Consider the following 19593-nt stretch of genomic DNA (forward strand, 5'->3'; position numbering starts at 1 on the left):
ACTAAAAGCCTTTTTAAAAAAGCTTTATTTAAACACACAATAATCTAAATATATAAAAATGAATTGCTGTTCGTTAGTCTCGCTAAAACTCGAGAACGGCTGGACCGATTTGGCAAATTTAGGTCTTGAATTATTTGTGGAAGTCCAGAGAAGGTTTAAAAGGTGAATAAATAGGAAAATGCTGCTAAATTAAATAAAAACAACAAATTTGTTTTTCCTTTGATGTGTCCATACATAATTTCTATGAGAGAATTTGTTGACGCACGGTTTGCCAGTTCTGCTGTCAAACAATTTCATTACGACTGCAGGGTGCATATTTTACGAAGTAATTTTTGATGTTATGATATATTATTGACAAATTCATATAAAAACATTATTTTATTTATTATATACAGAACAGTGTCTGTCGGGTCAGCTATTTAAATATAAAACTTGGAATACCTAAACAAGGGATTTGGCTAGAAATTGGTAAAGCAAGAGTCATGCAGAGCCACTCTCTGGTTTCTACTGAAAACTATATGGGCAGCTGACATGACAGCAAATATCATGCATTATTATATACAAGGGGTGTATACGATAATGTAAGAATTATGAGGTTGGCAACGCTCCTGTCATTCCTCGGTATTACAAGAACATAATATTATGAGCAGTGTTGATCACAACAGGTGACCTACATATGCAAACCTACGAGTCAACTAATGGTATGTTTGTTCTCCCACTCTGAAATAATAGTGTGTTTTATTGCCCTGTAATTGCATCAGCAAAAAAAAACGTGTCTGTCTCGGGACGCCCGACAGAAGTGATAACTTAAGTAAATCTAAGTAGAACTATATATTGAAACTGTTTAACTTGAGAAAAGCTTAGGTTATTACTTAAATTTTAGGTATATAATTTGAAAATGTAAGGAGAGGTTATTTACTAATAAAATCTTTATTTGATTATAAAATAAATTGTATTCTTAGTTACAATTCTTGAATAAGTAGATTACAATTTTGTGTATGTATATTATAAGTATAATTATTTAATCCTATAAAAGTAACAATTGGTTAGAGTGAGAGAGGAGGAGCCTGTCTACCGCTACCGTCTACGTGAGAGAAAGAGAAGCCAGACAGACTGGCGCCGTAACGCGTTACGTTACGAAGCGGTTACCCTCCCATAAAGAAGTTATCACTACAATAAATTCTTCAACCAGCAAACCACAGTAATTTTTAACTATGAATTTTTGTTGTAGGTCCATACATCCCAAGCTACTTATCTAACATAATAGGCAGGAAGCCATGTCTGTTTCTCGGTGGCCTTTTAAATTTGACAGCCATAATTCTTATAATCACCACAAAAAATGTTGCCATGGTATATGCTATTAGGATTATCAGCGGTCTTGGTATGGGAATGGTGACAGTTAGCAACTTAGTGTATGTTGGGGAAATATCGTAAGTAATAACTGTTACTTAACTTAACTGTTGAATTTTCATTTTATGAGTAAAGATATATTGATTTAAAGTGGCAATGAGTTTCTTTTCACTTGTTTTAATAAATGCTTTGGCAGTGAGACATCAAAACAAAGCACATGAATGTATAGTTTAATATAATTTTTAATTTCAGATCGACAAACATCCGAGGAATACTTTTGACTTCAACTTCTATTGTCGGTATAACGGGCACACTCGCTGCGTACTGCGTTGGGCCTTACGTCTCGTACCAAATGACTGGCTATTTTGCATTTTTCATCAATATTATACATTTGGTTGGAATATATTTTATACCAGAGTCACCTGTTTTTTATGCCATTAAAGGTATGTTATTATTAGTTATACCGCTACTTGTATAAAGCATCCTTAAAGTTAATGTTAACTGTCAAAATGAAAAAAGAAAGTGTCGGTATTATATTTAATGAAACATTAACTCTAAGGATGCTTTATGCAACTAGCAGTTAATGACGGCCATTTTAAATAACCTATCTATCCTTTGTTTAACTTACAAGAGGTAGACAAATCTATCCTTTTACGCTTACTTACATTTCAATAACCTATTGACAGATAGCATTGGAGTATAACTATAAGATCTTGTCATTGAACGGAGACAGCAATGTATCCGTAAGTTAAACTAAGGATGGATAGGTTATTGAAAACGGCGGTAAAGCTACATTGATATATGACGCCATATATTTATTTAGGTGGCACGATGAATCAAAAACAGTTTTCAATTGAGTTGTCCTAAACCTTGTTTATGTTATGACTATTATAAGAATAATAGGCACAAGAAACTTAGCGGGATTTATGATGCTAGCATTAAAGAAAGATAGTATGAAGAAATAATATTTTGTAGGAAAGGAGATGGAAGCAAAAAATACGCTGCGATTTCTAGGACGAGTTGAGGATCTGGAAAATGTGTTTGAGTCAGTAAAAGGGACAAGCCCCGATGAAGGTTCCAGTTGGAAAGCCTGGATTAGGATATTCACAGTAAAGGCTAATAGAAAGTCACTATTCATAACGCTGAGCTTATGCACATTACAACAAACCAGTGGGGTTGCTGCAGTATTGTTTTTTGCCACAACAATATTTCAATTAGCTGGGTCTTCTATAAGGTTTGTTTAGTTTATATGCCATACCATTAAATTGAATTGTAATATCATTCTAAATTCTAACTTATAATTATTCTTCTATTATTATAATTCTGATGCTATTGTCTTTCAGTAATTTAATTAATTGTGTATTTTGTACTACTCCGACTTCTTCTTTGAGTAAGTGTTTCAATCGCTTAATTATGTTTCTTCTACCGCATTTATCACGGGGTCTGTTCCGAAGAGCTGTTTCACCTGATTCGACCGCCAAGTTCCACCTCCGCACGACACGCCACATTTCAGAATATCATTTCCACCATCTGGATGTGTGGCGGTCCTCCACAGAGCGTTGTTCAAAGAGCTTTTTTCCACGTACTACAAAACTGTTGAATGAGCTTCCTTATGCGGTGTTTCCGGTACGACACCAAATGGGTACCTTCAAAAAAAGCGCGTACACCTTAGGCTGGTAATGCAAGAGAAAGCGGGCGGCGGTATACATTTAACACCAGATAAGCCGTACACTCGTTTCTCCTCCTTTACCATTAAGATATCCTTGCAGTGTTTACGTTTTGTTTATTTCTCGACTCCTCATACCTGAAGTAACTAAGGAACTCTATAACTTAGGTTCTTCAGTCTCTCCATCGGTCAGTTCACTATATCTCATGAAACGCAATAGTTACACGGCTGATTTTGAATAAACATTTATTATTACCATTGCTATTTTAACAGTATTTAAAAAAGAATCAAGATTGCGACTACTTAACTGGATACCAGACAAAAGTAATTAAAAAATAAACATCATAGTGTCATAACTTGTACGATAGTAAAACATTTTATGTGAGTCCACCTCGCATTTGAACGGTTATTCTGATATTTAATATAATAATAAATGATAGTCAAAATGTTATTATTTTGAGGGTAAACTAGTTTGCGGGTATCCTTCTTGTAGATAATCACCTTCAACCTAAGTTATTTCATAAAATAATGTAAGTGTTGCAGGCATCACCATAAAGCCCAATAGACTCCTAATACCTAGATATTATATTCGCAATGCAATCACTTTTGTCAGCCAACTGAGCTGAGCGGGCGTGGGATACTTGTGTACTTTTCAGTCAGTTATTGGACACAATGCTGCTTGACACGATGCTACTTCATAAAATAGTTAATAATCAAACGGTATCCGTTTCATTATTACCAAAAATAAATTTCAATTGTAAAAACCCTAAACGTACAGTTTGTACCAACAATATATTTAAAGATAATCGTAGCCGTACTAACCTAGCATATCACTCCTGCATCAATCGTATTTGTCGCCAATTTAATACAGTTTCTCAAAATAATCAGCAACTCAATTTATTTGATTCCACATAAACCTGCTTTCGTCATAATGTCATTGACTCCCCGCGTAAGGGAGCTAATTTGCAGAAATTACTATTATTTTTGTTACACTACTTTAAATAATCTGTATGTCTCTAAATATTTTTGTACATGCCAGTTATTGATATTTTTGCTGTGTCTTTTCGTTTTAAGTCTCTTTGTTTATATTTTTTACATTTGTGCATAAATATTGTTGGTTTGTCGAATAAAGTAAAATAAAAAAAACAATACATCGTAATGTCGTTCTGTGGATTAATACAAGTACTGTGATCCTAATGTGGTATCAAAACATTCACCCTTATTTAACTTCCATGGATTATAAAGACGATGTTGGAGTCCTTTCAAGAAACTAATATAACATAGTTGAGATCTAAATGCATGGAATAATAATAGGCCATTTTTTACATTTTAACCCTTATTTTACCTTCAAATCTTGTTAATAATTTGATTGATTGATTTGGTGATGGGGCCCCCTTTTTAGGTATAGGCCTTCCCCAACTTTTCCATTTTTCCCTGACCGCAACCCGACCTGATCCAGTACCTTTTATTAAAAAGAGCGCAAAAAAAGAATGCTGGGAGAGTTTCTAGCGCCGCTTATTCTCTCTCAGAGCACAATTTGTTGAATCAATTTTGAAAAAAATATGTTATTTTATCTCCCCACTGCCTGTACATTGTCATCTGTCCATCGCTGCTTTAGTCTACCAGTGCTTTTGGCTGGTGGTCCATTTGGTGGTCTCTATTGTCCACCTTCTATCTGTGTAGCGTGCAATGTGGCCAGCCAATCGCCATTTCAATGTTAATGCATGTCTTAGTGCATCGGTAATCTTGGTTTTCTTTCTTGTCTTCGCTATTCCTTTTCACTTGGATGAAAGGGAAAAAAATGCATAGAAACACGTCCAAATATTATAATATGTGATAACTGATATTTATTTCTTTTCAGACCGGATATAGCTACGATATTTATCGGCTGTACTCGGCTTGTAGCAAGTATGATAGCACCTTTTCTAGTTGAGAGGGCTGGAAGAAGAATACTGTTACTGGTATCAACTGCATTCTGCGCATGTAGTTTGGTAAGAAATTATACTCATATAAAATTATAGTTTCATGTAAGCCTTGCATTATTTGCTTGTCTGTGTGTAATCGATCTGCCGTCAGATCAGACATCAAAAAAAAGTAACGTTGAATTGTTGAATGATTGTTTGTTTCGGAGTCATGGATGTTTATTTGTACTCGTGTTTGCCCAGAGGTCATTCAACCATAATTCATTTAATTTTTAACTTTAAACTTATTAACTTACTTATAAGGGGTTATTTGTCAAAGACTACACCTCGATGTGTGTCATTCAATCAGTGTATCGTGTTATATTTATTTTCATTTATTTATTGTATTTATAAGGCATTTAATATCAGAAAAATAGCTTTATGAACGAACTTCTTCTCTATATGAACTTTAACTGTGTTCAATTTCACAATCACTAATTCGCGCTATTTTTTAATAAAAATATACAATGATTTCGCTACACGTATTAATATAAAGAGTTGTGTATGTTCAATTAAATATATCGTCTAGTTTGGGGCAAAGATAATTTGTGTAAATCTTGTCAATATTATTATAATACTAGCTGACTCAGCAAACGTTGAATTGCCTATATTAAAATACCGATACAACAGTAACTGTTGATCGTAGATGGGTGAAAATTTGAAGTTGTATGTATTTTTTAATGCTGACTCATAATCAAACAAATTTAAAAAAAAATGTCAAAAAATTAAAAAAAAATCCTGTGGACTACCCTTAACATTTAGGGGGATGAAAAATAGATGTTGTCCGATTCTCAGACCTAATCAATATGCACTCAAAATGTCATGAGAATCGGTCAAGCCGTTTCGAAGGAGTTTAACTACAAACACCGCGACATGAGAATTTTATATATTAGACTAGCTGACCCAGCAAACGTTGTATTGCCGATATTAAAATCGCGATACAAAAGTAACTGTTGATCGTAGATGAGTGAAAATTTGAAGTTGTATGTATCTTTTAATGCCACATTATAAAAAAATAAAAACAAAAAATTTCGTTCAAAAATTTAAAAAAAAAAATTAAGGGTGACAAACCCTTATTACTTAGGGGTATGAAAAATAGATGTTGTCCGATTCTCAGACCTACTCAATATGCACTCAAAATTTCATGAGAATCGGTCAAGCCGTTTCGAAGGAGTTTAACTACAAACACCGCGACATGAGAATTCTATATATTACGTTTAAAGATATTTATTTCTCATTAAAAACATAATATTGTCACTTACATGAGAACATAAAAATATGATGTAATAATTTATCCGCCGTTCTTTAGATGTTCAGTACATACATATTACACATTATAGTACTTATTCTTCTTCACAAAATTTAAGATTACACACTTTTACAGGGCACTGTCACATAACAAACAATTTCAGACATGTGTTTTATAAAAACTTTGAAACAATATAGTCTGATAGCTCACGTTTAAATGTTTTTAGTGACCTAATCTTTTTGAGAGATGAAGGTAGACTATTAAAAAGTTGTGCGCCCTCGTAAATAAACATACGCTTGCCGTAATTTGTTCTTGTCTTAGGTAGTATCAAGTAGCTGGCTCGTCTCGTGCTGCGTTTAGATATTAGATTTATTTAACTTACACTTATCTCATTGCAGTCTCTACTGGGCAGCTATTTTTACTTATCAAGAATTGAAAGTACTGCAATTGCTTCTATTGGCTGGCTCCCGCTATTAGCACTTATAATGTATTTTTTCTCCTACGAGATAGGTAAGTGTTATTAAAGTTTTGATCTTTTGTTATTATCACTTATACAATAATGGCCTTACAAATAAACTTGATATACAGTTATACCTGAGAATAAACCATTAATATGCATCATGTTTACAAGTAGACATTTTGCTTATGATTGGTTTATTCGGACGTATACGTTTCCCGCGTTATTTTCAAGGCTGCTTGATATTCGGAGAACTTCAGAATTATCATTGTATTGAAAGTATTTTCAGCGATATAGACGATACTTTGTATATACTAGGTTTATGACGACGTGTATAGCCGTGTGGTTAGCGATCCTACCTACTAAGCTAGAGGTCCCGGGTTCGATCCCGGTAGGTGCAAGCATTTATATGATGAATATGGATGTTTGTTTCCGAGTCATGGTGTTTAAATGTATTTATGTATGTTTATATGAATATATTTATGTTTGAGTAAGTATATTGTATTAAATATATCATTGTCTTGTAACCCATAACACAGGCTATATATGCTTAACTTGGGGCAAGATAATTTGTGTAAAAAGTGTCAATATTATTATTATTGTCAGATATAGTTTTATAGCAAGTACATTTGTAAGGCCGTTAATCTGTAAGTTTAACTTGTTTGTTATTATTTTTATAATACAAAAAAGATTGACTATGTGATAGGGCATTTATAAACAGCGTTGTAAGTACGGAACCAATACAGATTGCGGACATAAGTAGGTAAACACTATAATATAATTTATTATGTCACTAAATTAACTTCTTCACACGATGTTCAGAGGTCCGTACGACTAAGTTAACTTCAAAAAAATTAGAGAGTCGCCGAAAAGTTTAATGCACAATAAAATTCAAATTATATTATATCAAGCAGAGAAATGCTACACTGGCCTGCAAAAATAAGTCTCACACTTTTCAAATAATTTTTTTTTCTTAACTATAGAAGGTAGAGATTTAAGATTAAAAACGTTTTGTTGCAAATTTTATAGGCTTTAATTCTTAGAAACTAAAATTATACATTAGTAACATTTTTAACTTAAAAAAGATAAAACAATGGAAATAGACATTTTTAGTTTAGTGTAAAAAAAATCAACTAATATGTATTACATGTTATTTAATTTTTAATAACTTGTATTGCCTCCTCGAGCTCTGATTACAGCTTCGAGCCGGTTTGGCATACTGAACACTAGAGTTTGGAGCCGATGTTGGGGAATATTCTCCTATTCTTCTACCAGGGCCTGCTTTAGTGCCCTGAGGGTAGTAGGTGGTGGTCTGCGATTTCTGATTAGCCTCCCAAGCTCATCCCAGACGTGTTCAATCGGGTTGAGATCAGGACTTCTTGATGGCCAAGCCATCACGCTGATACCGACCTCCTGAATATACTCTTGTACGATATGAGCCGTGTGTGGCCGGGCATTATCATGCATCAGCATCGACCCATCATCCATATTTGCTAAATACGGCCCTGCATACTCATTGAGAATCTCTTGAGCATATCTTTGCCCAGTGAGGGTGCCATTTTCTATGGCTACTAGCTCTGTGCGACCTTCTGAAGATATGCCAGCCCTTGGACTCTTTCTGAGATGCAGGCTTGAAGGTATCGCGCACCAGGTCGCCTGTAAACACTTCGCCTTCCATCAGAAGTGTAAAGGGAGAATCGAGACTCATCTCACGCAAACAAAATTCTTGACCATTCTTCTTCATCCCACTGCATGTGTTCACGGGCGTATCGCAGTCTCGCTACTCGATGCTGTCTCTCGAGTTTTGGGCCACTTGCTGGTCTTCGGGGTTTCAAATTTGCTTCAGCAAGTCTTCTTCTCACTGTACTGTCACTAATGTAGTCCCTCCGGGTCTGAAGTAGCTGTTGCTGGACTTCAACTGCATTTTGGTGGCGATTTCTTAACACAGTGGAAATAATATAACGATCTACTCGGGCACTGGTACACCTGGGTCTACCATTACAAGGTCTCCTCAGATGGTGTCCAGTCTCTTCGTATCTTCGCTTTACCTTCTGGACCGTTCGTACTGTCACACCCACCATTCTTGCAGTGCGACGCATACTGATGCCTAGTTCCAGAAAAGCCATGATCCTAGCACATTCTTCAACTGAAAGAGACATGATAAATTAATGTTATGTGCTTTTTAGCATAAATTTTTAAAACAAGACCCATCGATCTTGAAAAAAATTTAAAACAGAAAGAAAGAAAAATGTGAATGGTAAAATAGTAATTCGGAAACGTCCACTTTGAAAAAGGAATTGTTTTGTTTTTGAAGTTTTTTTTCAGTCAATTCTTAAAAGAAGGTTACCGACTATAAAGTTTTTATGTACAAAATTAAATTCTCTTTGGAATCCTTTTTATTTCGAAAGTATATCTTGTGAACTTAAAACGTTATCCCAATTTTAAAAGTGTGATACTTACTTTTGAAGGCCAGTGTATTATAGTTTATAAGAATTCTGTAGCCTTATTTGTTAATATTTAAAATTATTTATTTAAGAGAGTTACTCACAACATTATTTTTTTATTATATTGAATTATAATTATTGTAAAATCGGAATACTGGGTCTCGAAATCTCGAGCGATTACCAATTCCGTGGCCATCTGGAGGGCAAAGCCAAATTGGCTTCGAAGAAGCTGGGCGTCATTAATAGAGCACGGCAATACTTCAAGCCGGCCCACATTCTAGCGCTGTACAAAGCGCAGGTTCGGCCACACATGGAGTATTGCTGTCATCTCTGATCTGGCGCTGGGGTGCACCAGCTCGACCCATTTGACCGCGGGGACCCAGTGCTCTGTGAACGGCTGGATCACTTGGCGTTGCGTAGAGATGTCGATTGATTGTGTGTCTTCTACTACTTTGATCACGGGGAGTGTTCCGAAGAGCTGTTTAACCTGATTCCTGCCGCCGAATTCCACCTTCGCACGACACGCCACAAGTTAGGATATCATCCCCACCATCTGGATGTGTGGCGGTCCTCCACAGTGCGGTTATCTAGGAGCTTTCTTCCACGTACTACTAAGCTGTGGAATGAGGTTCCTTATGCGGTATTTCCGCGACGATACGACATAGGTACATTCATAAAAAAGCGCATACTCCTTCCTTAAAAGCCGGCAACGCTCCTGTGATTCCTCTGGTGATGCAAGAGATTGTGGGCGGCGGTGATCACTTAACACCAGGTGACCCGTACGCTCGTTTGTCCTCCTATTCCATAAATAAAAAATAGTGTAATTTCACATAAACGATTAACGATTAAATATTTGTATTCCGATACATTTGCGAATTGCGATGCGCCACTACCAAAAGGGAGCTACACAAGAGAAAACATACCAAGCAAAGCCGGCTTTCAAATAGAGAAACACGATTTTCTTGAAGGTCACTTTTCCTTTCATCCTGAAGAAACCGAATAAGGAATCTCTTTCTACAACTAAGTAAAATGTTAAATAAATGTAAATTAATTCAAAACCGCGATTAATCGCGTATAGATGACTTGTCAAGATAATTATTCAAGACCTATTTATTTGTCTAGTAGCACTAATAGATGTAATTACTAAAGAGTTGATAAACAATAAGTTTCTGTTGTATTATTTTACATAATAATTATTTATTTCACAAAAGAGCTTGATAGCTAACTACTCTACATGACGCAATTTACAAAGAATTATAAATGACTTATTTACAACAATCGAATCTCATCTCCCGGTTATGTTAATTTACCAAATAACTAGTCAAAGCAGTTAATGTTATACAATTTTTTTCATTACTATTGTTATGTAATTAACCTAATTTACAAATGAAGAAATAATATATTATAATATACAAGTTGACCCGACAGATGTTGCTGTAGATAATAATAAAAAAATACTGTTTTATAGGAATTTACCAATAATATTACAAAACATCAAGAATTATTTCGTAAAAAATGCTCCCTGTTGTTATAATGAAATTATTTCACAGTGGAACGGTCAAACCGTGTATATTCTCTCATAGAAAATATTATGTCCATACAAAATAGATATTGATAATAAAAAAAATTATGGGTCCCAAATCGAAATAAAAACTATGCTATCTCTTAACTTGGACTAAACTGCACTCCATGAAGTAATCCCCATATAAATCTGTTTATTAGTTCAGTAGTCCATCGCGGACAAACAACGTGTCACGTAATTTTTATATATTAAGACTAGCTGACCCGACAGACGATGTTCTGTAGTTAATAAAAAAAATACTGTTTTATAGGAATTTTCCAATAATTATATATATTAAGATTTCAGTATGTTTTAGCTTTATTTTGTTTTTCATGTCATATTTCATGCAAATACACGTATATGTAAGTATAGCATGCATGTGACGAGCGCAATTATTGTGGTGCCGCTCAGAACTTTTAGGTTTTTCAAGAATCCTGAGCGGCACTTTGTCATTGGCATTTGGCAGGTCGTATCAATTACCATCAGCAACGTCCTGCTCGTCCCGTTCCTTATTGACATAAAAAAAGGTATATATATAATCGAATTTTATCTTTTTCAGGTTTCGGAACAATGCCAAGTGCTTTGGTGGGTGAAATGTTCCGCGGCAATGCCCGAAGCACTGGTTCTGCCATAGCAATGACAACAGCATGGCTCATCGGCTTCGGAGTGGCCACTGGTTTTGGAACTATGGTGAAGACTTTAGGAGGAGACATTACGTTCTGGATCTTCTCATTCTCTTGCATTGTTGCCTTTTTGTTTACATTTAAGTTTGTGCCGGAGACTAAGGGAAAGAATCTAAATGAAATACAGGAAATGTTGAGTCGGTGATTTAAAATAAAAAATCATGTGTAATATGTACACGTGTTAGAAGTTATACTTTTTTGGCGTAAGAATTAAATTTTGATGATCGATGATGATGATCGAAGAAAAGTATTTTACTTTTATAAAGTACTAACTATTACCCGCGACTTCGTTCTCAATTAGTTGTTTTAAAGGATACAGCGCATATTCCTTTTCATTGTGGACAGTCTCTTTAATAGTATCCCTGCGAACTTATATCTCTTATTTCATCCCTATATAGGTGAGAGTTTCAAAAATGCTCGAACAAATGTTTATAAATTATTTCTTATCAAGTGCCTTAATAAAAAGTTTCATGGCTTTTTCTTTGATAATGACGTATTTCTATACAAACTGCCATCCCCTATTTCAACCCCTCCGTTTATTTTTTTGCAATAAAAGGAAGTCTATGTCCTTTTCTTAAAGCTCTAGTCTAAGTCTGTACTAAATTTTATCAAAATCGGTTCGGTGGCTTAGGCGTTAAAGCGGTACAAACAAACATACAATCACATTTATAATATAAGTAGGGATCAATTTTAATATTGAATTTAAAACAAGTTTTGAGTAAAGGTGTATAGTGTAAGCAAATAAAAAAAATACTTTGACTACTTATCGATCAAACCTTATTAATCTCAAACATGTCAATAAAGAAAAAATAAATACAAAAGTTTATAATAGACTAGCTGACCCGACACAAATAGTTCTGAATATAATAAATAAAATAATGTTTTTTTAATAATTAAAACGTCACTATTACAATGGATAACCGAAGTAAATAAAGTTCTCGTACGTAGCGGTTAATCTACCAACTATTAGCGAAAATTAAGTTTATATTTTATCTCCTGAGAGATAGAAAGATAAATAGATTCTAATTAGTTATTTATTTTAAACTATTCTTTCAGTTTGATTTCTGAAGGACGGGGGACATATCAAAGGAAGAACAAAATGTTTGTTTATGTTTATTTTATTCCGAGAATTTTCATATTTACTCACCTTTTAAACCTTCCCTGGACTTCCACAAATAATTCAAGACCAAAATTAGCCAAATCGGTCCAGCCGTTCTCGAGTTTTAGCGAGACTAACGAACAGCAATTCATTTTTATATATATAGATAGATAGATAAGCCACTTTATCGCGAGCGTTGATAATGCATTATCATTTACTTTCATGTATAATTAAATATCCCACTCATATAAATATTTTATTATTATCTCCATTACTATACACGTGTGCTAAAGATTCATAAATAATTGAATTACCACAATAAAGTTACTATAGAGGTTATACATTCAGTAATAGTGTATAGACTCCATAATAGTTACCAAGATTATTTAAGAGACGTTTAGAAACTAACTTCACCCTGTTATTTTTAGTTGTTTGTGTTTTCAAATTCAAATATTTTTATTCAAAATAGGACTTAAAATTATCTATTGATCGGCAAAAACTACCACCCATTCGAATAGTGTGCCATAGATCTGAGAAGAACGGGCGCAAGATACTAAGCGGACTTATTTTTTTCCTTAATTTAGTTACAATTTAATTATGTATTATTGTACAATACAATTTATAATTAAATAGTATAAGGGCGTTCGCTCCATTCCCAGTGAGTGGTGTTATAAAAAAATCGTTTATTTTTTAGTAACCTTTACCCCCCAAAGTTTCTTAACAATTCTTTTGAACTTGGGATCATGTTGTTAAAGCAAATACATCGCCCAATAAAAGACTAACTAACTCGAATTAACCGAGTAGTAGGCATTAGAAGTTTATGTTTGCTTCTCGTGTTAACATTATGATTGTCACCGTTTCCAGCTAAGTCGTTAATGTCCTTATGAATATGAAGACTGTCAACTGTCAAAATGTTTATTTCTATTTTTTTCTCTAAATAATTATCTAGGATCTTATTAATAAATAAGGAATAATATAAATATAATATACAGTTTCTTTCAATATGCGAAAATCAATATATTATCTATACTGCTGTCTGTCTCGCCTGAACTGAAATTGCTATGAACGTCATCCTGATGTTTAATCCATGGTATAAATAAAATTTAACATTGATTAAGTACGTGGTTGATTTTTTTGTAAATAAAATATATTATGCTGTATAATAATTTACCACTGGTACAACAAAATTAAAAAAATTTTTAAATAGTGTTTGTATTTAGTAAATAATTTCATTAAGTCTGATAGCGGAACGGCAAAAATGTGCTTAAAGACAATGTAGGCACAATTTTCTCAATGTAGGAATAATTGAAATACAGTGCTGCTTATCGCCCAATAATATTTAAAAAACTGGAGTAAATGCGGCAATGTATGGATATATTAGTCGAAGTTTATTATTGTGTAATTTATGGCATTTTCCATATTTCGGCTTTATTTTTATGCGACAATATGATTTGCCTATATTATGTATAGAACTTCATTGCATAACAAGCAAAAATATACAATATTTTTTCTATTTTATAACATAGAATAGACAAGTGTTTTTTTAAGTGATAACGCTCACTTCTGGGATTAATTAAGAAGGTACATAAAATTAAATTTGAAAACAAAATTTAATTTGAACGACGGGACTCGAAACCGCGGCCTCTCGCGTTCCGCGCTCTTCCACTCAGCCAACCGTTCGGGGACTTCATTTGAATTCATAAATTTTGTTTTCAAATTTAATTTGTGTAATATATAATAGATTGAACTTAAGTAAATAAATCGCTACACAACACGGATTATAAACAAAACTATCATGTAAGAGGAGTTCCTTAGCTTAAGGCGAAGAGTAAGCAGAAAACACGCAAACATGGTGTTTTTAGACAAGTTTTGTGGTGAAAGTATAGCATTTCGAGCTATGAACACTACTTAATCCTGTTACACATATCCTTAAGTCTTATTTGTAGGTTGCTAATGCTTGCTGTTGGTTATAGTTAACACTGCCGAGCCTTTTTGAACTACCACTTTTCTTTAAAGTTAAACAAGTTTTTTAGCATGGCGTGACGCATTTTTTTGGTACTTCTCTCAGAAAAGTTATTCTTACAGCTTGTACTTTTTTGTGTAGGTATATTTATTCAGATTAGTAATGAATAACGAGGATCGTAAGCATATAAACTGTTTTCCACCCAAGAATTATGAAAATATTGGCTTTGTTACATAGATGGCAGGCCGGCAGCCGTGAACTCATATCGCTCAAGGTCGCTGGCATTTAGTGTCGCCTTAAGTAATATTACACTTATATTATGCAAACGGTACTCACACCGATGAGTTGTAGTTTTTTAAAACTGACGTCACTGTGATTATTATTGATTAAAATTTGCAGCATTATGTAATTATATTTAAAACCATTTTTCATTTTAAGGGATTGAATAGGACCCCTTTAGGCTTTTGGTAAAAACAAATTTCGTAATGTAGATGCCCTCCACTTAACACCCGCATATGTCGGCATACCAAAAAACTAACTGTCATCCCATATGCTGACATCGTCCATTTTGAGACGCATGAACTGTTCGTGTCTTAAAATTTAATCAGTGGAAGGCTCCTTTTGCACAGGATGCCGGCTAGATTATGGGTACCACAAAGGCGGCTATTTCTGCAGTGAAGCAGTAACGTGTAAACATTATTGTGTTTCGGTCTGAAGGGCGGCAAAAACAAGAGTATCGCTTTGATTCGGAAGAATAAATTGTTTTTTTAAAAATACCTAGGTTTGTACTATGTTGTTGTATACCGATTACAATCGTATATTCTCGATCTAACATAATATAAAGCTGTCCTTATTGGCAGTCGGCAATCCGCAGACGGCAAGTGGTCGCGTACCGACAGAGTCCATATTATATATGTAATACGTACTAATATTATAAATGTGAATGTAAGTTTGTTTGTTACGCTTTCACGCCTAAACCATTGAACTGATTTTCATGAAATTTAATACAGAGATAGAATAGAGCTTGGAAAAGGACTTTTTGTTATGAAAATACGGAACTAGACAAGCAGGACGTTCAGCTGATGGTAATTGATACGCCCTGCCCATTATAATGCAGTGCCGCTCCGCATTCTTGAAGAGCCCAAAAATTCTGAGCGGCACTACAATTGCGCTCGTCACCTTGAGACATGAGATGTTAGGTCTCATTTGCCCAGTAATTTCACTAGCCGGCATCCCGTGCAATGGAGCCTCCCACTGGTGAACTACTTTTTATTGTGAAGAAATAAATGGAAGGTTTGAGATAGGGGATGTAAGTTTGTATGGAAGTTCGGCATTATCGAAGATTACACCATAAAACTTTGTATTCAGGCATTTGATTAGAAGTAATTTTTTAGTATTTGATCGAGCATTTTCGAAACTTTGACCTACATGGGGATGAAATAGGAGATTGAAGTTCGTAGGGAAATACTATTAAAGAGACTGTCCACAATGACAAGGGATATCCGCTGTATCATAGAAGAGCGCTGCCAGCAGCGGAAAGAGCAGTTTGTATGTGTATTATTTGCAAAGTATCCCAAAAATAAAAAAATCTGCCCAAAGTAACTGTTCCAGGAGTACTAATTCGCGGATAAAAACTTGTTCGTTATAAATTCATAAATAAACTATTTACCGATATATCAAAATTTTGAGCTCCTCCGTTTTATCAGTGGGAGGCTCCTTTGCACAGGATGCCGGCTAGGTTATGGGTACACTTTCCTTAAAGGCCGGCAACGCTCTTGTGATTCCTCTGGTGTTGCAAGAGAGTGTGGGTGGCGGTGATCACTTAACACCAGGTGACCCGTACGCCTCCTATTCCATAAAAAAAAAAAAAAAAAAAAAAAACAAAAAACGGCGCCTATTACTGCCGTGAAGCAGTAATGTGTAAACATTACTGTGTATTGTGTACTGTGTGCGGTCTGAAGGGCGCCGTAGCTAGTGAAATTACTGGGCAAATGAGACTCAACACCTTGTCTCAAGGTGACGATCGCAATTGTTGTGCCACTCAGAATTTTTGAGTTTTTCAAGAATCCTGATCGGCACTACAGTGTAATGGGCAGGGCGTATCAATTTCCATCAGCTGAACGTCATGCTCGTCTCGTCCCATTTCTCATCAAAAAAAAATCTTTGCGGTTTGTGTTATCTGTGTTTTTTTACTTACTTGTTTAACAGTTCTGGCGTCAAGCCTGTTAGAGTGTTTATACATATATTTAAAAATTTTGAGTGTCAATTGTTAAATTAAAACCTATGTTTAAAAAAATCGATTGTTATGAGCTCTACTAGGCGGGCATAGCTTAAGTAATATTCTGTTCTGAAGGTACCATCCACCTTCGAAGGTACGTCATATCATAGGAAACTGCAGCTAAATGTCGACAGAGATTGTTTTATTTTTAATTAAGTATGTTAAGTGTATCTTTATAAGCATTAAATTAATAAGCAAATATGTTGTTGTTTAATATTGTTTTAATCGCCATTACAGAAAAAAAAAACAACCTTTTGTAAGTTTTTGGTCCTGGGTTCGAATCCCGGTAGGTGCAAACAATTATATGATGAATATGAATGTTTGTTTCTGAGTCATGGATGTTTAAGAAAGTAAATCTAAATATATCGTTGTCTTGCAACCAACAGCGCAGGCTATGCCTAATTTGGGGCAATATAATTTGTGTTAAAGTGTGTCAACAAAAAAAAAGCGCTGCATTGTATTTGAATTTATAATAATATTCAATAATATAATAATTAACTAAGAGAAAATCTATTATTATACATTAATTATTAAAAATAATACTAATATGGAATTAGTTAAGTACGTAAAACTCTATAAAGCGCAAAAAATTGATAATGATGTCTTAAGTCAGGACAGTCAATACACCCGTATGTAAAATTATACATAGGTTAAACACAAACGGCCTTACAAATAAACCTGGTATAAAGTTATAACTGATGATAAACAAAGAAAATGCAAAATGTTTACAATATCGTTGACAACACTGTCAATACAATGATAATTCTGAAGTTTTCCGAATGACAAGCTGCCTTGCAAATAAACGCGGGAAACGTTATACGTCCCAACAAACCTTTTGTAAGCAAAATGTCTGTTTATAAACATTATACACATTCTTGGTTTATGCTTAGTTATAACTCTATGCGAATTTTATTTGTAAGGCCGAGAAGGAAAGAAACAGAAAATACTAATAGTTTGTTTTGTAATGAACATATAAGACTGGTTTATTATAATAAAAATAACTGTGTGTGGTTAAGATCACCTTACACTAATGAAAACTTTATCAAGGCAGATCAAGACAATGTACCTAGTCCAATGACTACAATAAGGGACAGCAGGAAAACGTCCACTGCTGGACAAAGGCCTCCCCCAAAGATCTCCACGACGATCGGTCTTGCGCTGCCCTCATCCAATGTATTCCGGCGATCTTGACCAGATCGTCGGACCATCTTGTCTTGTCTTGGGGGCCTACCAACGCAGCTATAATATTTATTTATTTATTAGGTTTTTTAGCAATCACTTACAATAATACACACAAATATAAAAAGTAGAACTAAAAACTAGGAACTAAATGTAGTGATTACTTACAAATTAACACAGCATGCACAGAAATAATTAATGTTACGTATTAACTAATATAAATATAAAAAAATATAATTAATTTTAGGTACTAATAGATTATAAACATATAGGCTAATAACTAGTGTGGCCATATTGTCACAACTTAAAAAAAAACACGAACCAGGACCCGCCGTGTTTGGTACTGCAGAATGGTAAAGGATGCGTTTCTTTATTGCATCCGGCAGGGGCAGGGCATATTTCGCTTTGATTGATCCAGGTGCCTGTGTATTACTACAAGGCATGGATATTTTATACCAACCTCTGTAGAGTACCTATCGATAGCAGATCACATCCCTAATTTAACCCGTCAGTGAAAGCAGCAACTGATCGTAAAGAACGATCGTATCCCGTAAACCTGGGTTACGGCACTGAGCAAAACTTATTAGAATTGCAAAGTTCTAAGAAGGAAATACAAATAAGCTAATTGGTTTTATTTATTGCTCAGATTTCAATAAATATTATAAGTTTAGGTAAGATTTCATTACGTCATACAATAATAAATGGATTTTTATTTGTAGCAGAAGTTATTGGTCAGGCGTATAAAGCTCAGATAATAAATATTCTTCTGAGTTTATAGAGTGTATCATCATCGTACTCATAATTTATGCCCACAAAGAATTCAACTTAAGGCGACACTAAATGCCAGCGACCTTGAGCGATATGAGTTCACGGCTGCCGGCCCGCCATCTATGTAACAAAGCAAATATTTTCAAAATTCTTGGGTTGAAAGCAGTCTATTTGCTTACAATCCTCATTATTCACTACTAATCTGAATTAATGAACCTACACAAAAAAGTACAAGCTATAAGAATAACTTTTCTGAGAGAAGTACCAAAAAAAGGTGTCACGCCATGCCAAAAAACTTTTTTAACTTCAAAGAAAAGTGGTAGTTTCAAAAAGCGCGGCAGTGTTAACTATAACCAACAGCAAGCATTAGCAACCTACAAATAAGACTTAAGGATATGTGTAACAGGACTAAGTAGTGTTCATAGCTCCAAATGCTATACTTACACCACAAAACTTGTCTAAAAACACCATGTTTGCGTGTTTTCTGCTTACTCTTCGCCTTAATCTTGATCTTGGATTACATAAAACGCCCTCTGGAACTTGAAACTAAGAATGTCTTTCATCACTGTAGTCTTTATTTTCATCTATCTTAGATCTTTTATCAGACCATTGTTAAATGCCCTGTGTGTCTTTTTCACCTATAAATTTTCGATTGTATTATGAGATGCAACTCGAAGTTAGCACGTATCATTTTCCGCGAACAATGTTGATAAACGCGCTGTGGGAGTACTTTGCGATGGACTCGCATTATTCTTTTTCTCCCGCAAGACGAGTGTTACCATGGACTGTCTCACCTTATCGCTGTCGCTAAATTACAAACTTCATTACCTCCTATCATGTAGCTCCTCCCTGCGTCGTAATCCTCAGTACTCAGGGTCGTGACCATCCCTCTGTATCACTTTCTCACGTATGATCGCTCTCCATCTATTCCTGTC

The 19593-nt window shown here is 34.6% G+C and overlaps 1 protein-coding gene across 1 annotated transcript in view; it reads left to right on the forward strand.

Moving 5' to 3' along the window:
- The window catches only part of LOC126979753 (facilitated trehalose transporter Tret1-like), a 41789-nt gene extending 24877 nt beyond the window's left edge, over positions 1-16912 (forward strand). The window contains exons 3-8 of the mRNA XM_050829266.1: positions 1232-1430; positions 1603-1793; positions 2326-2584; positions 4878-5007; positions 6625-6736; positions 11248-16912. Of these exons, the coding sequence (XP_050685223.1) occupies positions 1232-1430; positions 1603-1793; positions 2326-2584; positions 4878-5007; positions 6625-6736; positions 11248-11516 (1160 nt within the window). The 3' untranslated portion in view covers positions 11517-16912. The remainder of the gene's footprint in view (positions 1-1231; positions 1431-1602; positions 1794-2325; positions 2585-4877; positions 5008-6624; positions 6737-11247) is intronic.
- The last annotated feature ends 2681 nt before the right edge of the window (positions 16913-19593 follow it).

The sequence above is a fragment of the Leptidea sinapis genome, chromosome 4 (assembly GCF_905404315.1).
Source record: "Leptidea sinapis chromosome 4, ilLepSina1.1, whole genome shotgun sequence".
NCBI lineage: Eukaryota > Metazoa > Arthropoda > Insecta > Lepidoptera > Pieridae > Leptidea > Leptidea sinapis.